Genomic DNA, 19,304 nt, shown 5'->3' with positions numbered 1-19,304 from the left:
TTCCGGACTGGCACACTTATATGGCCCATTGTTTCTTTTGTGAAGTGTGCGGAGTGGTTCAAAGTCTTATTCGTTGCTTCATCAGGAGCCACCACAAAGATGTTAGGACTGGGGTTATGTGGTCTGATCATTCCATGCCAAGGATGAATTGGACAGCATGGTTTTGTTGTTTGTGTGGGAGCCCAAAAAAGGGCCAATGCTGGTTCAGGTGCTCAATGTTGGACATGACCACAGCGAAGATCAAAATGAGCTGTTTTAGAAGTAGCAAAAGGGAAAGGATTTCTCCAAAAAACAGACACATCAAACGTGATCCTCCTGCGATGGCAAGTGGGCGCCGGATTTAGTTGCAAGGATAACGAGCCAAACTAGCAAAGGCAATGATGGATCTGCCATCTTTGAGGCATTGAGGCTAAATTAATTTTTAGGAATTACATTTGGCAAATGTTTCAGAAAATCAGCAACAAACTGGTCATCCCCTTCTGTACTTTGAAATTGATCACAATGTCTTCAGAGTACATGGGGTACCCTAAAATTCAGCTATTGGGGATGCTTGCAAGAGCTGCCATATGGATGTTGAAGCAGATTGGAGATAAGAGCAATACACACAGAGGACACGTGTGACTGCAGTGCAGCTATTGGGCAGTTTTACCTGGTGGGAGCAGTTGCCATAATGGATGAGGCCTCTTTTAGCAAAGTCCTACTCGAGCAAACAGTTTTAGGTAAGCAATGGAGGAATGTGTTGTGAGCAATTTTGTCAAAACCTTCAGAGAGGTCAAGTCGAATCAAGGGGCATGCCTGGCCATAGCCTCTCGATGTGGGATCTCCCCATCATTTTCAGGAGGGGGGGTCAGTCCTGTCACTGAGATGGATGGCATATTGCAGGTCACTTAGGAGGCAATTTAATTGCATGGGTGGATAGACTTGGGCAATACCTATAGTTTCTATGCTGTGGCTATGCGGGGCAGGTCTTTCTTGAGTCTGGACATGACAGGCTCTTTGTATTGGCCATACGTTTCCCAGGAGCGGGCTGAAGAAGGTGGGTGTAAGCTTCTCTTGTAGACAGGCATTTATTGCATTTTGATGAGAGCAGAGAAAATGGACAAAACCTGTCCTATGAGATATGGAAGAGCTGGTATAGAGGATGAGTCCAGAGGGATCGGAGTCGAAATCTGAATACATTTTCAAACGATAGCAGGGAACCTCATCCCACTGTGGTCAGATGGGTATGCCAACCCTATCAATATTTGTACCTAGTTTACCAATCATGAGGTTGTTCACAGATGCTCTATGGGTACTGAGTAGGAAGCAGACTGGGTGTAAGGAAAACATTGCATCAATCCAACTCTCATAGAATATGTCCTCACCAAGACTGCATCTCGCCCCATGCAATCCCAACCTTAACGGTGATTTATGACAAACAGAAATACTATGGTGGAAACATTGCTATGCTCTTAGAGATATAGTTGCCGTATGACTTGTCTAATTTAGATTGTTGATCAGCCGGAAGTGAGGTGTTGCATTCCCATAAACTGAAGCTACACTGGAATAAAATACATATATATTGGCTGTCCTTAAGCACTGAACAGAATATGTATAATTTGATTCAGCAGAGTGTTGTGATTGCCCACCCTACCTTTAATGAGCATTTTACTTTGAGATCAATCACTACACCCATTTCCACAAGCTAAGTAATTTTGCCTGACTTCTGGGAGATAGCAGCAGCTTAATAAACTACTCAACATGTAACCTGATTTGGTCTCTGTGATAGCTGCCATAATATAGGCCTGATTACAAGTTTGGCAGTATATTGGTGGTATATCCTGAAAAATACCGCCAAACGGAATTGCTGGTACCGCCACTTGGTCCCGTGGAGTTACCATGGAATTCCAGGCGATGCTGTTCCCCATGGGGATATTTGGCAGATTTACCCCTGACAGATTCATTGTGCTGTAATTTTGCCGACACTAAATCCACCACAAATTATAATTTGGCGGTGTGGGAAAAGTGGCGCTAACAGAATTGCTACCACTTTTTTCCCTGCACTGTCAAATTTTTAATGTCCCTTTGGGTCTCATTACAAGTTTGGCAGAATTACGATGCTGAAATACCACCAAAGGGAAATACTGTTACTGCCACTTGGTCTCATGGAGTTACAACAGGATTACAAGTGGTGGTAATTCCCCAGTTTTGGAGTCCATAGGGCTCTGTGGGGATTCTTGGTGGGTTTACCACTGGCCGAATTACTGTGTGCTACATCCACCGATTTTTGGAGGTGAAGTGGAAAATCGGCAGGTTTTCCCAAGCAGTAATTCCGTTACCGCCAAAAAATAAATAATTTGGTGGTGCAGGAAAAGTGGTGGTAACAGATTTACCGCCACTTTTTTCCTGCACAGCCAAACTTGTAATGAGGCTCTTTGTCTTGTTGGCACATTCCTAGCCTCCTATTAAACAGAAGTAGGGGGTGGTGAGGAGCCTTAGTCGCGCTGCCCTTTGTCAGCAGATGTAGGTGCCCAGACAGTGATTGGTGCTGGGTATCTGGAGATACAGAGCCGGTACCCTGTGAGGTTACGGGGTTGAAGAGAGAACACCCAATAGTAGCGCTGTCATACCATTTGGAGAAATCATTGCTAAGACACATTTCTCCTTTCTGGTGCTCACGCACAGATACAACATTGATTCATGGTGAACAGCTTGAAAGCAAGTGACTTAATTTGCTTCCAAGCTATTCACCACAAATAAATGGTGTACCCATTGCTATGGGTACATGACCACTAAAAGGGACTTGCGTGCCTTGACATTGATTTCTCCAAAGTGTGCGATAATATTACTATTGGGTCTACTCTCCACAGAACCACAAGACCGCATCATGTTCGTCCTCTCACATGTGTGTTCCAGCAGCCTGTTCACTCGTGCCGACACTGCCAGGATCTTGTAGCTGAAACTTTTTTCAATCCATTTACAGAGTGCCTACCGCATGTTTACAAACAACACATGTTTGAAGCACATGATCACCAAAGTACGGCGGGACACCCACCATTTTGAACGTTACCAGCATAACCGGGACCTGGTTGGATTCCTCAACATTTTTGCCAACAAGCAGCTGGAGCTGCCGAGGGGCTGGGAGATGAAGCACGACCAGCAGAGCAAGGTATGTTGTTCTAAAAGAAGCTATATTTGGTCCTTCAAAATTATATTTTTGGTGCCCTTTATTATCGCTCCTGGATTGGCTTTTACATATCTTGAACCCGAGAGATATTTGATTCAATTTCCTTCACCTGGATTCAGGCGAGTTTTTCTCTTTCTGAGGATTAATTTATTGGCCACGCTGGCAGGGTGTGGCTCTTGGTATGGTTTTGAGAATACATATAGATCTTGTAGGGTCTGTAAACTAAAATACATTCCTGAAGATGCACGTTTTAACCATTTTCAAAAGTTTGGAAGGCATCTATATCAGGTTCATAGGGAAATGTGTACACAATTTGGATGCTATCAAAACGGAAAGCTTTTGTGAACGCTGTTTATCTTGTATTCGAATGTCTCTAATTACTGCCGTCACAAAGTTGTGGATGGAAATACAATATTTGTAAAATTGTATTAGTATGTTTGTCAATTGCCCTGAAATAAGATTTTTTAAATGAAATTGGACGATGTTTGTATTGTTGTATGAAATAATGTCATTTTGTTTTTAAAACTATTGTTTGTTGTGTTCAAAGTTTTAAGTAAACTGTAACACACGGATGATAATACATTTCAGAAAAATCACTCTGAGGGCATACCTCATGTCCCCCACTGCTCTTCAGGCTCCTCATTGAGATCATGTCCAGTTCCGTTGTGCAGCAATCAAAAAATGCCTGTCAGTAATGCTAATGTTGAAGACAAAGGGGGTCATTACGACCTTGGAGGTAACCATGCTGCAATTTGCGGCATGGTTGCCCCATTACCGGGTACCGGGTCCAGGTTCCTTGAATGCGGAATTACCGGGCCATTCCAACCTTGGAGGGTCCGGTAATTCCCCATTCAGGAAACCCAGTCCCTGAACATCGACATTCCCATTTCAGCCCCCAAAGGGCTAAATGGGAATAGGGAGGGAGCTAACAACGGGCCCGTTGTTAGCTCCCTGATCTGCTAGCGGGACCCGCTAAGGGCACCTGGTTTTACCAGACGCCATTTGCGGGTCCCACAAGCAAACCTCGTAATGCGGTGGTAGGGGTTTAACGGGGCCGGCACCATTACCGGTGCCGTTAAACCCCTACCGCCAAGCTTGTAATGACCCCTAAAGTCTTTAATTTCGGATGTTCAAGCTGTAGGCGCAGTCTGTATCACATCCCACCACTACCCACCAATGTGATGAAATGACTACTGCTCAGCAGCAGTACAGGGATGACTTTTGGGTAAACGGCCTACTCAGCCACCCACTTCTACTAAGCGAGTAGTGATCCAATCATAAAGGTAAAAGACGCATAGTCCGAAAGGTATACCTGGTTCACCTGGTGTGGTAGCAAGGGTAGAGGGAAGGCTACATCTTCAGGGGGGTGAGCTGACAATAGTATCAACCCAAACAACCTAAGTGCAATAACTCCAAAATAAATGTCCAGCCAAGGTTCTATAATAATATAGACTTTTAATCAAACACTAAAATGCTAACAATTACAAAACACTAGAAAAGGACTCTGCAAATACAACCACATCACCCTAACCCTCATCGAACTGCACTTGCTCCCGCTGCAAGCCGTATCATCTTCAAATCTCGCATCATCATCATCTACAAGGCTGTCACCCTGAAGTCCCCAACCTACCTCACTGAGAAACTCAGCATCTCCGTAGGCCTACGATCCACCAGAAATAAGGACATGTGCATGCTTGAACTACGCTGGTGCAGGCAGGATAGAACCAGAAGATAGCCCTTCTCTGTCTACACCCCAGGACACTGGAACCTTCTCCTCATCAACATCAGACTTGCACCATCGCTTTTACAGTTCAAGGAGCTCAAGTTGCTCCTTTCCAAGGAATGGCTCTTCCCTAACACCTAGATCCACACACCCTCCACTCCCCACCCTACCTAACACTGGGTGATCTGCTCCCCATTGTTTCGTTCAATGGTTGCATATAGATCCCCTCCCGCCCTTCCCCTCACCTGTTGCTAGCCCCCCGCTCACTTGTTTCTCTGCTTCCCTAGCCGTGTTCTTCCCCCTATGGCTATAAAGTGCTGTGTTGCTTTCCAAAGCTAGGGTGGTGCTCAATAGCTACCATTGCCATTTGTATAGCGCCTTTTCCCATTTGTATAGCTTCAAAGCACTGTAGGTGAACGCCCTTGGCGGCAAAGTCCAAGTATGGGGAATTCGACAGAGAGGTTTAGAATGTGTGTGTACATTTTAGCCAATATGAAGGTAGGTAGAGGTGGCCAAGTCAGTGCTAACTAACCATGACAAGCTGGCATGTGGATGGGGGTTCCATGTCGTTTTGCCAACAGGCGTTTTTCCGATTGAATTTTTACTGAAAAAATTCTACTGAAAAAAACCATCAACATTTTTGTTTATTTTATTTGGTGGGTCCCCCAACCCCACATCCCTATATTTTTATACCTATGCCAACCCCCTCTGCACCTCTATTATCCCCTTTCCTCCCGCTATATTTTGATGGTTTTTCCATGGGATTTTTTGGGGGAAATGCCTTCTAAAAAACTCCTCTATGCAAAATGATGCTATACCATGGATCGGTGAGGTAGGATGGTCTGGAGAGTATGCAAGAGCAGGATACTCATTATGTGTGCAGCTAGACTGATCTTCAGTCGTGGGGTATAGCTGTATTCGTATGGCAGAGGTGTTGTGCGATGTGTCTTAGAGTAGTGTATGATAACAGATGTATGCAGGTGGGTGGCCATGTCTTCAGCTATCTTCCATAAGCATGGAGCGTGATACATACCGGCGGGTCCAAACTAATTTCTTAGTTTTGAGGATGTCGCCGAATTTATAAGGGGGCGAATTCAAAGCGCGGCTAAATTCTAAACAGTGGCTATATTCAAAATGCGACAGAATTAAACTCGATGGCTATACTAAAAAAATCAGCTAAATGTTAGAGTGGCTATACTCATGAATGCAACTAGGTTTAACCCAGTGGATATATTTAAAAATGCAGCTATGTAAAACATGATGGATGCACTACAAATCCAGCTGAATAGCACACAGTGGCTATACTCAAAGGCAGCTAGTTTTAAATGGGCGAGTTCTAAGAGAGGCTAGATTCTACTCAATGGCTGTACTCATAAGCAGCTAAATGTAACAGTGACTATACTCAAATACAGCTAAATATAACAGTATATACTCATAAATGCAGCTAAATATAGCACAGTGACTATACTCAAAATACAGCTAAATATAACGCAGTGGCTATACTAAAAAATGCAGCTAGGTATAACACAGCCGCTAAGCTCAAAAGGCAGCCATGTTTAAAGGGGGGAGTTTAGGCAGCCTAGATTGTACTCAGTGACTATACTCAAAATGCAGGTAAATATGAGACAGTGGTCATACTCAAAATGCAACTAAATATAACACAGAAGATATACTAATACATTGAGCTACGTATAAAACAGTGGCTAAACTCATACATGCACCTAAATATAACCGTGGCTAAGCTAAACAATTATCAGGGTAATTCATAGAATTTCACAGAAAAGTGTCGCAAGCGGCTGGCGCAGAGTGTCCGCGTGCGATTGCGCCAGGCGCGTGCGCCAGAACCGATTTCCGCGCACAGCGTATTCATGGATTTCAGGCTCCCAAACCAGCCGTGGCGCAGAGTATCGCAGCGACCCTGCAGCAGCGCCAGTAACGCCCCCAAGAACGCCCTCGCGCAAGGAAAAGCCATCAAAATCGCTAAATCATCGCAAAGGGCTGCGCCAACCCTGGACCAGTTTACAGGGCTGCCAAACAAGGAACGCAAAGCGGGTAACGTTCATATCAGGGGTACGCGGGAAGTATTACATGCGATTAGCCAGGGTACGTGTATGACAGGGGTACGTGTGAAGTTTTACACGCGATTAGCCAGGGTACGTGTATTACAGGGGTATGTGGGAATTATCACACGCGATTTGGCTGGGTACGTGTATGACAGGGGTACGCGGGAATTGTCACACGTGATTTGGCTGGGTACGTGTATTACAGGGGTGCGCGGGAATAATCACACACGATTTGGCTGGGTACGTGTATTACAGGGGTGCGCGGGAATTAACACACGCGATTTGGCTGGGTACATGTATTACAGGGGTGCGCGGGAAGTTACACACGCGATTAGGCTGGGTGGGTCCTCACAGGTGTTTCCTGTACACCCTCCACGACCCCTGCAGGCAGCCCACAAAACAGGGGACTACCCTGCACACCTGCTCATGTCTCCCACCCCCCACCCCCCCAGCAGTGTGGGGCACCCTCCACCAGGCCCCCACTCATGTCCCCTATCACCCCCACCCCCCAGCCACCATGGGCAGCCCCAACCAGGCTCCCACCCATGTCTACCACCACCCCCACCCCTCCACCCACCATGGGCAGCCTCCGCCAGGCCCCCACTCATGTCTCCCACCACCCCCACCCCCCCAGCAGTGTGGGGCACCCCCCACACCAGGCCCCCACCCATGTCTCCCACTACCCCCACCCACCATGGGCAGCCTCCGCCAGGCCCCCACTCATGTCACCCACCCACCCCCACCCCCCCAGCAATGTGGGGCACCCTCCACCAGGCTCCCACCCATGTCTACCACCACCCCCACCCCCCAGCACTGTGGGGCAGCCTCCACCAGGCCCCCACTCATGTCTCCCACCACCCCCACCCCCCAGCCGCCATGGGCAGCCCCCACCAGGCCCCCACCCATGTCTCCCACCACCCCCACCCACCATGGGCACCCTCCACCAGGCCCCCACCCATGTCTCCCACCACCCCCACCCCCCAGCCACCATGAGCAACCCCCACCAGGCCCCCACTCATGTCTCCCACCCACCCCCACCCCCCAGCAGTGCAGGGGCAGCCCCCACCAGGCTCCCACCCATGTCTACCACCCCCCCACCCCCCAGCCACCATGGGCAGCCCCCGCCAGGCCCCCACTCATGTCTCCCACCACCCCCACCCCCCCAGCAGTGTGGGGCACCCTCCACCAGGCCCCCACCCATGTCTCCCACCACCCCCACCCCCCACCCACCATGGGCAGCCTCCGCCAGGCCCCCACTCATGTCTCCCACCACCCCCACTCCCCCAGCAGTGTGGGGCACCCTCCACCAGGCCCCCACCCATGTCTCCCACCACCCCCACCCCCCACCCACCATGGGCAGCCTCGCCAGGCCCCCACTCATGTCTCCCACCACCCCCACCCCCCCAGCAGTGTGGGGCACCCTCCACCAGGCCCCCACTCATGTCTCCCACCACCCCCACCCCCCAAGCAGTGTGGGGCACCCTCCACCAGGCCCCCACTCATGTCTCCCATCCACCCCCACCCCCCAGCAGTGCAGGGGCACCCTCCGCCAGGCCCCCACTCATGTCTCCCACCACCCCCACCCCCCCAGCAGTGTGGGGCACCCTCCACCAGGCTCCCACCCATGTCTACCACCACCCCCACCCCCCAGCACTGTGGGGCAGCCTCCACCAGGCCCCCACCCATGTCTCCCACCACCCCCACCCCCCACCCACCATGGGCAGCCTCCGCCAGGCCCCCACTCATGTCCCCCTGGCCACAGGCCCTGACAATCCTCAAGCATGTGCCTCATGGCCAGCCACCACAGCCCAAAGACACAACCAAGTATTACATGTGCCCATGATACTACTGCTGCCACACGGAAGACACTTCCCGTCCAGGGTCCTCCTGCCCTCCGGCCGATGCCTGCCCCTCCGATGTTGAAGGCCCCGAGCTATCGTGGCTCCCACCTACAGCCTCCTGCTGCTGCAGCTGCTGCTGTCCATGTACCCTGTCCGATGGTGCCTGCACATCCTCCTCCAGCTGGGGTGCAGTCGTTGATGTGGCCACCCCTGCTGGACGTCCGACTCCCAACTGTGGCAGGGATCTGTTGTCCACCAGCCTGGCCGCACGGTCGGAGGCAGCTCCACAGGGCACCCAGGTGACACATGGGTGGGAAGATGGCATGGAGGACAACTGGGGCATAGGGGGTTCTGTGGAGAAGGGGGTCGGAACAAGGTCCAGGAAACGGAGGAATCCAGCCCTGGTGAGCTGTCCCAGTGGGTCAACGCGGTCAACGAGCCATGCGAGAAGACGTGCAGACTCATCATGAAAAGACTGCAGGTCAGCTCGCATGGCCCATTGACGCAACACCACCCCACCCTGGACAGGCTCAACCTGGTGCAGGATAGCCACATCCGCAGGGAGAGGAAGGCCAGGTGTTGTAAGCCAATCCTCTCCCTGTGAACGGGTCTGGAGGTCGGCATCCCCGCTGGTGCAAAATGATGCAGTGACAGGAGCAGGGACAGGATTGCACACAGGCACCTCCACGGCGGCCTGTGCTGCCTCCTGTCCCTGATCCTGCACTGCACCACTAGCACCAGTGGAACCCCCACCTCCAGACCCCGCCACTGTCGCTTGCACGGCCTCCTCCTCCACCAAACCCCCCACCAACCTGGATGACTCTGTGCCATCTTCCTCCGTTGGGCCCTGTGGGGTCCCAGCTGCCCCTTCTGCTGCCGAGGAGTCCAACTCCAACCTCAACCTCTTGGACCTCCCCTCGGCAGCTGCGGCCTGGGACGCGGCACCGGACTCCTCACTCCCCGACGAGATCACAACCTGGGAGGGGATCCGGGCCTTGCGTCTCCGGCTGGTGGTGTGACCCCTGCCGCTGTGCTCCACAGCACCTTCTCCGCCCTCTTCATCAGTTGACGCTGCAGACAGGGAGAAAGAAAACACAGGCATCAGGGCACTGTAAAATGGACTCATACACACATGACAGTTATACATGAGTGGCATTGGTAAACCTCAGACATGGCATCACAATCCCCAACACACATGTCATTTCAACTTGCACACATGAGCCATACCACAGCCATATTGCAACAGCCAGCACCATCCATTCACATACAACAGCATGAGCAGCCAAAGGTCAACCACACATCACATGCAACGTAGGGAGTACACTACAGATGCACACACAACACCAAACTTGCATGCATGTGTACACCTCCGCCAACTGTCGCAGTTTTTTGATCGACATCCATGTCACACCTGACAATCATTCCTCCACATCCTGTGCCATGCAAGCCCACACACACAAGCACCATCCATGTGTCACACATGAGACCCCTCGCATGTGTCACCCTCACGGCCCTGTACACCCCCCCTACTTGGCCACATAAAAATACATGTTCAACCTGCACACTCCTGGCACACCACCACACGCACAGCTTACAATCAGTATGCATGTACACTTACCGCTCAACTCCAGGCGGGTCTGCTTCTCAAGGACCTGGATGTGGAGCGCTGGGGCTATGCGTTCCAGGACCCTCATCTGATCTTCCGACAAGTGGCCCTGACGCCCCTTTGCATCCGCTGCCTTCAGGAGGCGCCGGGCCTTGTTGAGGGTCCTGGACCTGAAGTCCTCCCAGCGCTTCCTGACACGTTCGTAGTCGCGGACTGCCACCTCCTCCGCGTTGATGGCAGTCACGATGTCCATCCAGATCCGAGTCCGTCCTTCCTTGTCGGCGCGCAACCTTCCGAAGAGGGCATCATACTGCCCCAGGACATGCTCCACCAGGACACCAACTTCGGTGGCAGTGAAGCTGGTGCCCCTCTGCCTCCTTGGCCGGGGGTTGCCACTGGTGCCAGATGTTGCAGTGCCCGACATGGCTACCCCAGAGGCAGGAGTGGGTGGGCAACTGGGTCCTGGGGCTGGGCTGTGGGGCGATGGAAAATCAGTCGGGAGTCTTCGGTTCCAGCAGGGGTGGTCACAGCAACAGCACCCCTGGCTGATGTGCAGGCAGCAAATGGCAGGGCACGTGGGCAGCAGGCAGTCAGGCAGCAGCAGATGGCAGGTGGGAGCGTGCTCAGGGCTCTGGGGGGCAGTAATTCGGCCTTCTGGGCAGGAGCGTGGTCTTCCGTGTGTGAACGCGTGGCCAGCTTGATACGGAGTGATTTTGCACGTGAAAATCCAACACGTCTGCGTGTAATTCGAGGAAAGGCCCTTAGCGCGTAAACACGTCAGCACACTGTACATTCATTGGCCCAAAGGCCACCAGCGTATGCGCGTCTATGAAGTCACAAGCACGTTGAATAGGGCACACGTTGGAAATGTTGCGTGTTAAAAAAATGAAAGACACGTCCGAGTGTCAAAGCGTGTAATTGGTGGAAATGGCCTTAGCGCGTACACGCGGAAGTGACAAAGCGTGTAATTGGTGGAAATGGCCCTACACGCAGAAGTGACAAAGCGTGTAATTGGTGGAAATGGCCATAGCGCGTACACGCGGAAGTGACAAAGCGTGTAATTGGTGGAAATGGCCCTACTCGCAGAAGTGACAAAGCGTGTAATTGGTGGAAATGGCCTTAGCGCGTACACGCAGAAGTGACAAAGCGTGTAATTGGTGGAAATGGCCCTACACGCAGAAGTGACAAAGCGTGTAATTGGTGGAAATGGCCCTAGCGCGTACATGCCGCATAAGTGACGCTGGACGTGTGGGCCTGCATAAAAGGTACGTGTAGAACACCATTTCCTTGTACGTGCTTTTCGTGGAGAGCGAGTGGGTGAATTCTGTACTTCTTGTCGTTTCACACGCGATTTAATTCACGGCGTTTCAAGTTCGTACTCCCTGTTACCTCTGACAGCTTTTTCTCTTTTTTCTCTTTTTCTGGTTTTCCTGGGCCTGTTCCCTCAAACAGTGTTCCCTTCTACTGTTGTCCTGTCTCCTCAGACAGCGTACAAATCTTCTTTTGGCGGGGGTGTTGCCAACCAAACGCGCTTCTTTTTCACGCTCTTTTTCCTGGCAGACGGTGAGTCACGCACGTATCTAACATCTGTGCTTGCCCCGTGTGTAGCCTACCCCTTCAGAGGTCATTCTAGGCTGCGTGTGACACGCATACGTTCATTCTTGTGTTACTGGGTGCCACAGCGTAGTACAGGTTTTTTTCTCCGCACACGTGGTCTAGGAGGGGTTGCGTGCACGTCATCTCCCTTTTTTGGGCTTCCTGTGCGTTGCGTGACCCGTCATCTTTCCCCAGGGGTCACATTCAGCCTTGCTAGAGCACTAAGGTACAATTACCATCTGGTACCCAACCCCTTTGACCCCCAATTGCCCAGGACAATAGTTTACAGCCACTCCCATACGCACATTAACATCAGTGCCATGGTGGGAGGCGAGGATTCTGTAAGGGTGGCAAAGGTGGACGAGCCACAAGTGGTGGCTGTGGTGGATCCGGTAGGGGACGTGGTCGTTACTTGCAGGGTGACCCTGTCCCCCCATGTGTGGAGGACCAGTCAAGGGCACCCATAATCCCCCCCCCTGGTTGAGGCTGATGTGGCTGACACCATCCATGCTCAGCCCTTGTTGGACCAGCCCATTGTGGCACCAGACCTGGCTGACTCCATGGCTGACTTCCAGGTCAGCAGGCTTATGACACGTGCTCTGGTGCACGTTGATGTCATCAGGCCACGTGGATCAGGGGCAGAAAGGTCATCTGCTGCCCCAAGTAGGCTCCATCCACCCCAGCTCTCACACACCCAGCCAGGACAGTGTCGGTCCTAGTCCATCCTGCTGACATTCCCCCTGACACCATTACACTTGAGCCAATGCCTGCACCAACTCCCATGCTGAGTGTGCAATCCCACACTCCTGATACAGAGTCCACCAGGGCTCCTGCCCCTAGTGTCCAGAGCGGCGCAGGACACTCAGGATCACCACCACCTTCCAAGCAGAAGAGGAAGAGTGCTCGTCCGGCACAGGCTGATGCCCCAGACACGGCTACACAGTCCGGCCTGTCGAGGAAGCCCAGCTTCACGGATGCCGAACTGAATGCACTTGTCGAGTATGTGTCCGCACATGATAACGAGATGGTCATTGTTGCAGGATGCAAGACCACACCTGCACAACGCCAGGCACACTGGCAGACCGTTGCGGACATCGTAAGTGCCCTTGGAATCGTGAGGCACACAGCCAATGATTGCTATAAGCGCTAGAATGACCTAAAGCGCAGGGCAAAGAATAAGCTTGCCTCAAGTCATGCCGCAACTCTAGTGACTGGAGGCGGGTCTCCAGTAGAAGACATGGAACTCACTCCACATGAGTCAGTCGCTGGGACCTACGTCACGGAGGAACAGATCCAAGGCATGGGAGATCTGCCTGATTATGAGGCATTGTCCGGTGAGTGCACATGCATGTGTGTGTCATCCATGTGCATGGTGTGTGTGTGAGGGCTTCTGTTTGTGTGCCAGGTGAGGCTGTGTGCGCCTGAGTCGTTTGGGTCACCCATGTGCTTCATGCAATACATTCTGCGCAGCAGCATTTGGCCATAGCAGTATCCCTTCTGCCAACAGTAGACATCTAGGCCAACAGCACGCCAGTTGCCCTTGAAGTGTCACCTTGCCACAACATTGTTGCTTATTTTTCTCTGTTCATTCAGGCAGATTGTTTGCATTCCACCACTTTTACTAGGCATTTCTCAGTCCTGTAGTCACATGTCTGACATGGCTATGGTAAAGTGGAGTGACTTTGTTACCTGGATATCATTTGTTCACACATGTCCCTGTGCAATCGGACCATTTTGGACTGGCAGCTCCAGGTGAAAAATCTGACCTGTTTGAATTAGAAAAGCTATTACATGCGGGAACTGGACTGAATGAATAAGTGCTGCCCTCTTCTCCATCTTCACTCAATAGCAATGGTACATGCCATCTGTGTGATGGCATGTGTATTCCACCTGGCAATCACAGGCCAATGTGTGATGCCACTGCCAGGCAGCATGCAGAAAATGTGTTCATCTTCCATCTTGGTGTCATCAGTGTGTGCCATTTGCCTGCCCTTCATACGCAGTGAGGGTGCATGCATGGGAGGGTTTTAGTCATGTGGGACATGTGTCAATCAAGTACTGGTTCTCTTGCTTCTCAGCCCTCATTGTGTGCCATGGTGCTAATGCCTGTTTCCATTTGTTTTCTTTTATGTCTTTTCAGGGGAAGACGCACCTGATACTGCTGGGATTGTGGAGATGGTGCAGACCCAGGAGGGGTCCGAGGGCCGACCGACCACCAGTGAGGGACGTGGTGTGGTGGTGGGTGAGAACCCACAACTGCTGCGGGTCGTGCTCTCAAGGGGTGTCTCTGGCTGCACCTCCCCCGAGCTGTACTCAGGTGTTGATTCGGATGATGAGACCTACGTGCCGTCGCAGGTGAGTGTTCCTGGGAGGGATTCTGTTCTGTCCCACCCACCTGCACCAGGGTCAGAACCCTCAATGGGGATGTCAGTGTTGGCAGCTATGCCTTTGGTGTTTACGGATGCAGGGTCACACTCCGCGACATCTGATCCTGTTCCTGGGCCAGCAGATCAGAGGGGGAATGCAGTCCTGCAGCCTCAGGCAGTGCCGGCACATCAAGGCGCAGTTCGCCTTGCCCCAGACAGGTGTGGTGCCCGCCGACGTGGTGGCCGTACCCCACCTGGCAATACCGCATGGGAGCAATCCATTTACGGTATGGCAACCCAACAGGCAGCATCATCAGAGATGATGGCTCAGGCCATGGATAGGGTGGCCACTTCCATTGTCCCCCCCGAAAGGCTGATGGAGCGACTACAGCAGGCAACCGACTCCATCTGCCAGTCACACAGGGAGGACATGTTGGCGTCCAACAGGGACAGGCGAGGGGCACTGGAGACTCTGCAGAAAGCCATCTCCATAGAGTCCCAGTGGCCACAGGGAAGCCCTGAGGCAGGAGCTCCTTCACCTCAGGACGACTCTTGTTGAGCTTGAGGCTTCAACAAACCGAAGGACAGAACAGCAGCTGGAGCGTCTCACCTGTACGCTCTCAGCTGAGATGCAGGCAACTAGGGCGGAGGTCCGGGCATCCCGTGAGTTGTTGCATGGGGACCTCCGCACACTCATCCTCCAGAACGAGACCTACCACACCCGCATGCTTGCAGCCATGGAGGAACAGAGTAGGGCCTTGCGTGGGCTGCCTCCCATAGTGCAACCACCTCCGGATGCAGCTGCACAGGGTGATAATAGCGACAGCAGTGATACTCCCACAATAGGGTAGCCCTGTGGGCCATGAGCCCATGGAGGTGTTTTTTTTCCCAAGATCCACACAGGTGGGTTTTGGTGAGCACCCTGTACTCGGACCTCCTGGGTGGCCTCCCCAAACCCCCCGGGCCCATTAATGGCCATTTTTGATTTTTATTTTTTTTTCTTTCTTTTTTTTTTTGGGACAATGTGTTGCCTTCCGTGGCTCCTGTGGGCATACGCTGCATTGTGGCTGGGCACATGCAGGCTTGTCATGTATTTGGTTCAGATGCTTGGGTTTTTGTCACCCACACCCCTCCTGCTTCCCGTTTCCATGGGCTTGCAAAGGGTGTGCCTAAGTGACATTGACGTACATGGTGACATTGGACTCCCACTACATGTGTGGGTAGTCTAGTCAATACTGTGTATAGATTCCTAGTGCATATTGCTGTTGTGTTGTACACTGCATGTTGCATTGATGTGTAACTCATCATCCGTGTCTACCTCCTAATTTGCAGGTCCTTTCCTCATGTCTACACAAGGCCCTCTACTTTGGAGATGGGGTCCATGTTGGCAGCAGTGCACCTACAACTCTACATGGCGGCAACACTGTACAGTTGGAAGTGGTGGGAGTGCAGGCATTTCCAGGTGGTGAGACTACTAATTCCTTACATTCGTAATGTCATGTTAATGGTAGTTTTGAGGGTCAGTGGCTGATAAGTGTTATTGCTAAATACCTGCTCAAGTGTGTTGTTGGTCCTGCATTACTGTGAGCATTTCAGGTGTCGCGAGTTTCAATTAGGGACACTGTACATTGTGACACTTGTGTCATGTTGTGAGGATTACTTTGTTTACCTGCACATAGCATGACATGGCACGGTGTGTCGTGTGGCGGTGCTGGGGATGGGTTGGGTGACATGCACTGTCCTCATGTTGTATTTTGCAAGTGGGTATTCATTTTAGCTGCTTGAATGTGTTTTTTCACAAAACTGCATTGGTGGTGTCTGTGTAGGTAGGGATGCACACATTGTAACACTTCCAGGTGAACAATCTCAGGCTGATATGGTTTTGACGGTTGATTGTCCAGACATTCAGGATCAGTGTCAGGTTGAGTCATCATTGATTGTCAGATGGTATGTGCCAGGGCAGTGTGCACTCCACAGGGGTGTGATTTCTAGGTGAAGTAATTAGCCACTAGCTGTGTACGGGCTGCCTCCCCCCGTGCCCTTTCCCCTCCCATGCGCAGCGGCCGTGCATGTGGTTGGGGATGTGGGGTCACCACCATGTCCACGGCCAAGCCCCGGCGTGTTGCAACGTTGTGCAGGACACATGCTGCCACTATGATCCTGCACACTACTGGGGGAGCGTATAACAGCTGCCCGCCAGAACGGTCAAGGGAGCGAACGCGTGACTTAAGCACTCCGAATGTGCGCTCCACTATGCCCCGGGTTGCAATGTGGGCTGTGTTATATCTTACCTCGGGTGGTGTGGTGGGGTTCCGAATTGGCGTCATCATGTGGGGGCTGAGAGGGTAGGCACTGTCCCCTGTGGAGGTGGTGATTGGTATCATTGGTGGGGTTGTGACCTTGCTCAGTATCTGACATGCATGCATGTGCAGTGGCATTCATACTCACCAATCAGCCATGTATCGCCATGCCGCCCAGCTTCTAGGTCCCGGCTTAGGGTGGACATTCGGTAAATGAAGCTGTCGTGGGTGGACCCGGGATAGTTGGCATATACTGAGGTGATGATTCCCTTGTCATTACATACTACCTGCATGTTGATGGAATGCCAGTGCTTGCGGTTCCTATAGATGTGCTCAGATGCCCTGGGGGGACGTAGAGCCACATGGGTACAGTCGATGGCACCTAGCACTTTGGGGAATCGTGCCACAGCGTAAAAATCCAGGGCGGCAGCATGCCTTTCTGCAGGTGTTCTGGGCAGGTATATGTGCCTGCGGACTGATGGGCGTGCAGTGATGATGTTCAAGACCTGGTGTAGGCAGCGTGACTGCGTGGCCTGTGAGACCCCACCCACTATGGCACTTGTCCGCTGAAATGATCCAGTGGCTAAGAAGTGCAGTACATTGAGGACCTTCTCCAGGGGGCTGAGTGCTTGGGAGCACAGGGTGGGTGATGTGAGGTCATCCTCCCACTCACTCACCAGGTCCAGTATTATGTGTGGTGGAAACCTGTACCTCCCATACACCTGGTCATCAGGCATCCCAAAAAGGCTGGTTCTGGGTGTGAATATTCTGGCCCTGACTATCCTCCTCTCCTCCTTTGGTAACCCACGGCCACTGCTGCTAGGAACGGTATATTCATCCTGGCGTCTGAGCTTGTTATTTTGTTTGCACGCAAATGTATGCGTCGCGGGTCGACGTATGCCTGCTTCATACTGGCGTACGTGTTTCTTTGCGCGTGTTGTAGGCGAGCGTGTGAAACTTCCCGCGCAACCCTGAAATCCAGTACCCAGGCCAATAGCGTGTGGAAATTCCCGCGCACCCCGAAATACACGTGCGCTGATGTACTCGCGTGTGTAAGTGCCCGCACACCCCTGAAATACACGTACATAGGCCAATCGCGTGTATGCGCACTTTTGTCCAATTACACACAATGACACTCTGACGTGCAGTCTTTCCACGTGTGCTCCATCATCACGTGCTATGAGGGAAACACCCGTGCGGGTCACGTCACAGACGCGCTTACGCGCTGAGGGCCTTTGGTCCAATAGAATCGCGTATGCGTGCTGACGCGCTTACGCGCTAAGGGCCTTTCCTCGAATTTCACGCTGACGTGCAGGATTTTCACGTGCCAAATCACTCCGTATCAAGCTGGCCACGCGAAAACACACGGAAGACCACGCTCCTGCCCAGAAGGCCGAATTACTGCCCCCAGTGCCCGGAGCAGCCTCCCACGTGCCATCTGCTGCTGCTGCCTGCCTGCCTGCCTGCCTGCCTGCCTGCCTGCCTGCTGCCACCGTGCCCTGCCATTTGGTGCCTGCACATCAGCCATCTGCAGGGGTCCAGTTGCTGTGTCCACCTCTGCTGGAACTGAAGACTCCCGACTGGGATATCATCGCTCCACAGCCCAGCCCCAGGACCCAGTTGCCCACCCACTCCTGCCTCTGGGGTTGCCATGTCGGGCACTTCCACATCTGGCACCAGTGGCAACCCCAGGCCAGAGGGGCAGAGGGGCACCAGCTTCACTGCCACCAAAGTTGGTGTCCTGGTGGAGCATGTCCTGGGGCAGTATGATGCCCTCTTTGGATCGTCCCGCGCCAGCAAGGAAGGACGGGAGAGGATCTGGGCCGACTGTGTGGTTGCCATCAACGCGGAGGGGGTGGCAACCCGCGACGTCCAGAGGATCAAGAAGCGCTGGGAGGACTTGAGGTTCAGGACCCTCGTGAAGGCCCGGCGCCTCGTGGAGGGGGGCCGGGGCCGCATGAGTTCCATCCAGATGAGGGTCCTGGAACGCGTACGCCCAGCGCTCCACGCCCAGATCCTTGAGAGGGAGACCCGTCTGGAGTTGAGCGGTAAGTGTCCAAGCATTGCTGTGTGAGACAGGGCATGTTGCGGTGTGCTGGTTGTCTGATACTTGCCTGTATGTGTGACATAGGCCATGTATGCATGTATGTGTGCAGGGACATCATGGTAATGCATGTGCGACCAGTGATGTGTGAACCACATGGTTGTTGCATGTGTTTAAATGCCACATGGGGAGCCCTATGCAGATTTTACACATGAGAGCATGCCAGTCTCTGTTCCTGGACATGGGTGGGGGTGAGGGATGGGTGCTGATGCCAGGTACATATATGGTAGCCATGTCTGTGTGCCTGACCTGCGTGTCTGTGACTTGTGAATGCCATGGATGCATGACACATGTGTGTGACAATGCACAGATTCACTGATGCAGCCTAGTTACCCTTGTATCCGCTGTGTTTGGGGTGTATGAGGCCAGATGGATGTGACTGAGGTGAAGTGTGTGCATGTGATAGGCATGACCCATGATGCATGTGAGTTCCATATCATTGTATGTTTCAAGAGTCCATTGGACATGTATGGAAATGTCCATGGCATGCACCATGCCTGGTACTGTGTGTGTTTTGCCTGGACTGACCCATGTGTTGT

General features: G+C 52.4%; 1 protein-coding gene across 9 annotated transcripts in view; it reads left to right on the top strand.

The window, feature by feature from the left end:
• Positions 1–19,304, top strand: part of HECW2 (HECT, C2 and WW domain containing E3 ubiquitin protein ligase 2) — a 1,520,428-nt gene that overhangs the window by 1,275,662 nt on the left and 225,462 nt on the right. For all 9 annotated transcript variants that reach the window (XM_069615717.1, XM_069615714.1, XM_069615715.1 and 6 more), the window contains one exon: positions 2,963–3,148. In XM_069615717.1, coding sequence (XP_069471818.1) covers positions 2,963–3,148 — 186 coding nt within the window. The remainder of the gene's footprint in view (positions 1–2,962; positions 3,149–19,304) is intronic.

This window comes from Ambystoma mexicanum, chromosome 9 (assembly GCF_040938575.1).
Source record: "Ambystoma mexicanum isolate Mex_15411 chromosome 9, UKY_AmexF1_1, whole genome shotgun sequence".
NCBI classification, from domain to species: domain Eukaryota; kingdom Metazoa; phylum Chordata; class Amphibia; order Caudata; family Ambystomatidae; genus Ambystoma; species Ambystoma mexicanum.
The sequence above is the reverse complement of the archived record's forward strand: the minus strand, read 5'-3'. Positions and strand labels throughout refer to the sequence as shown.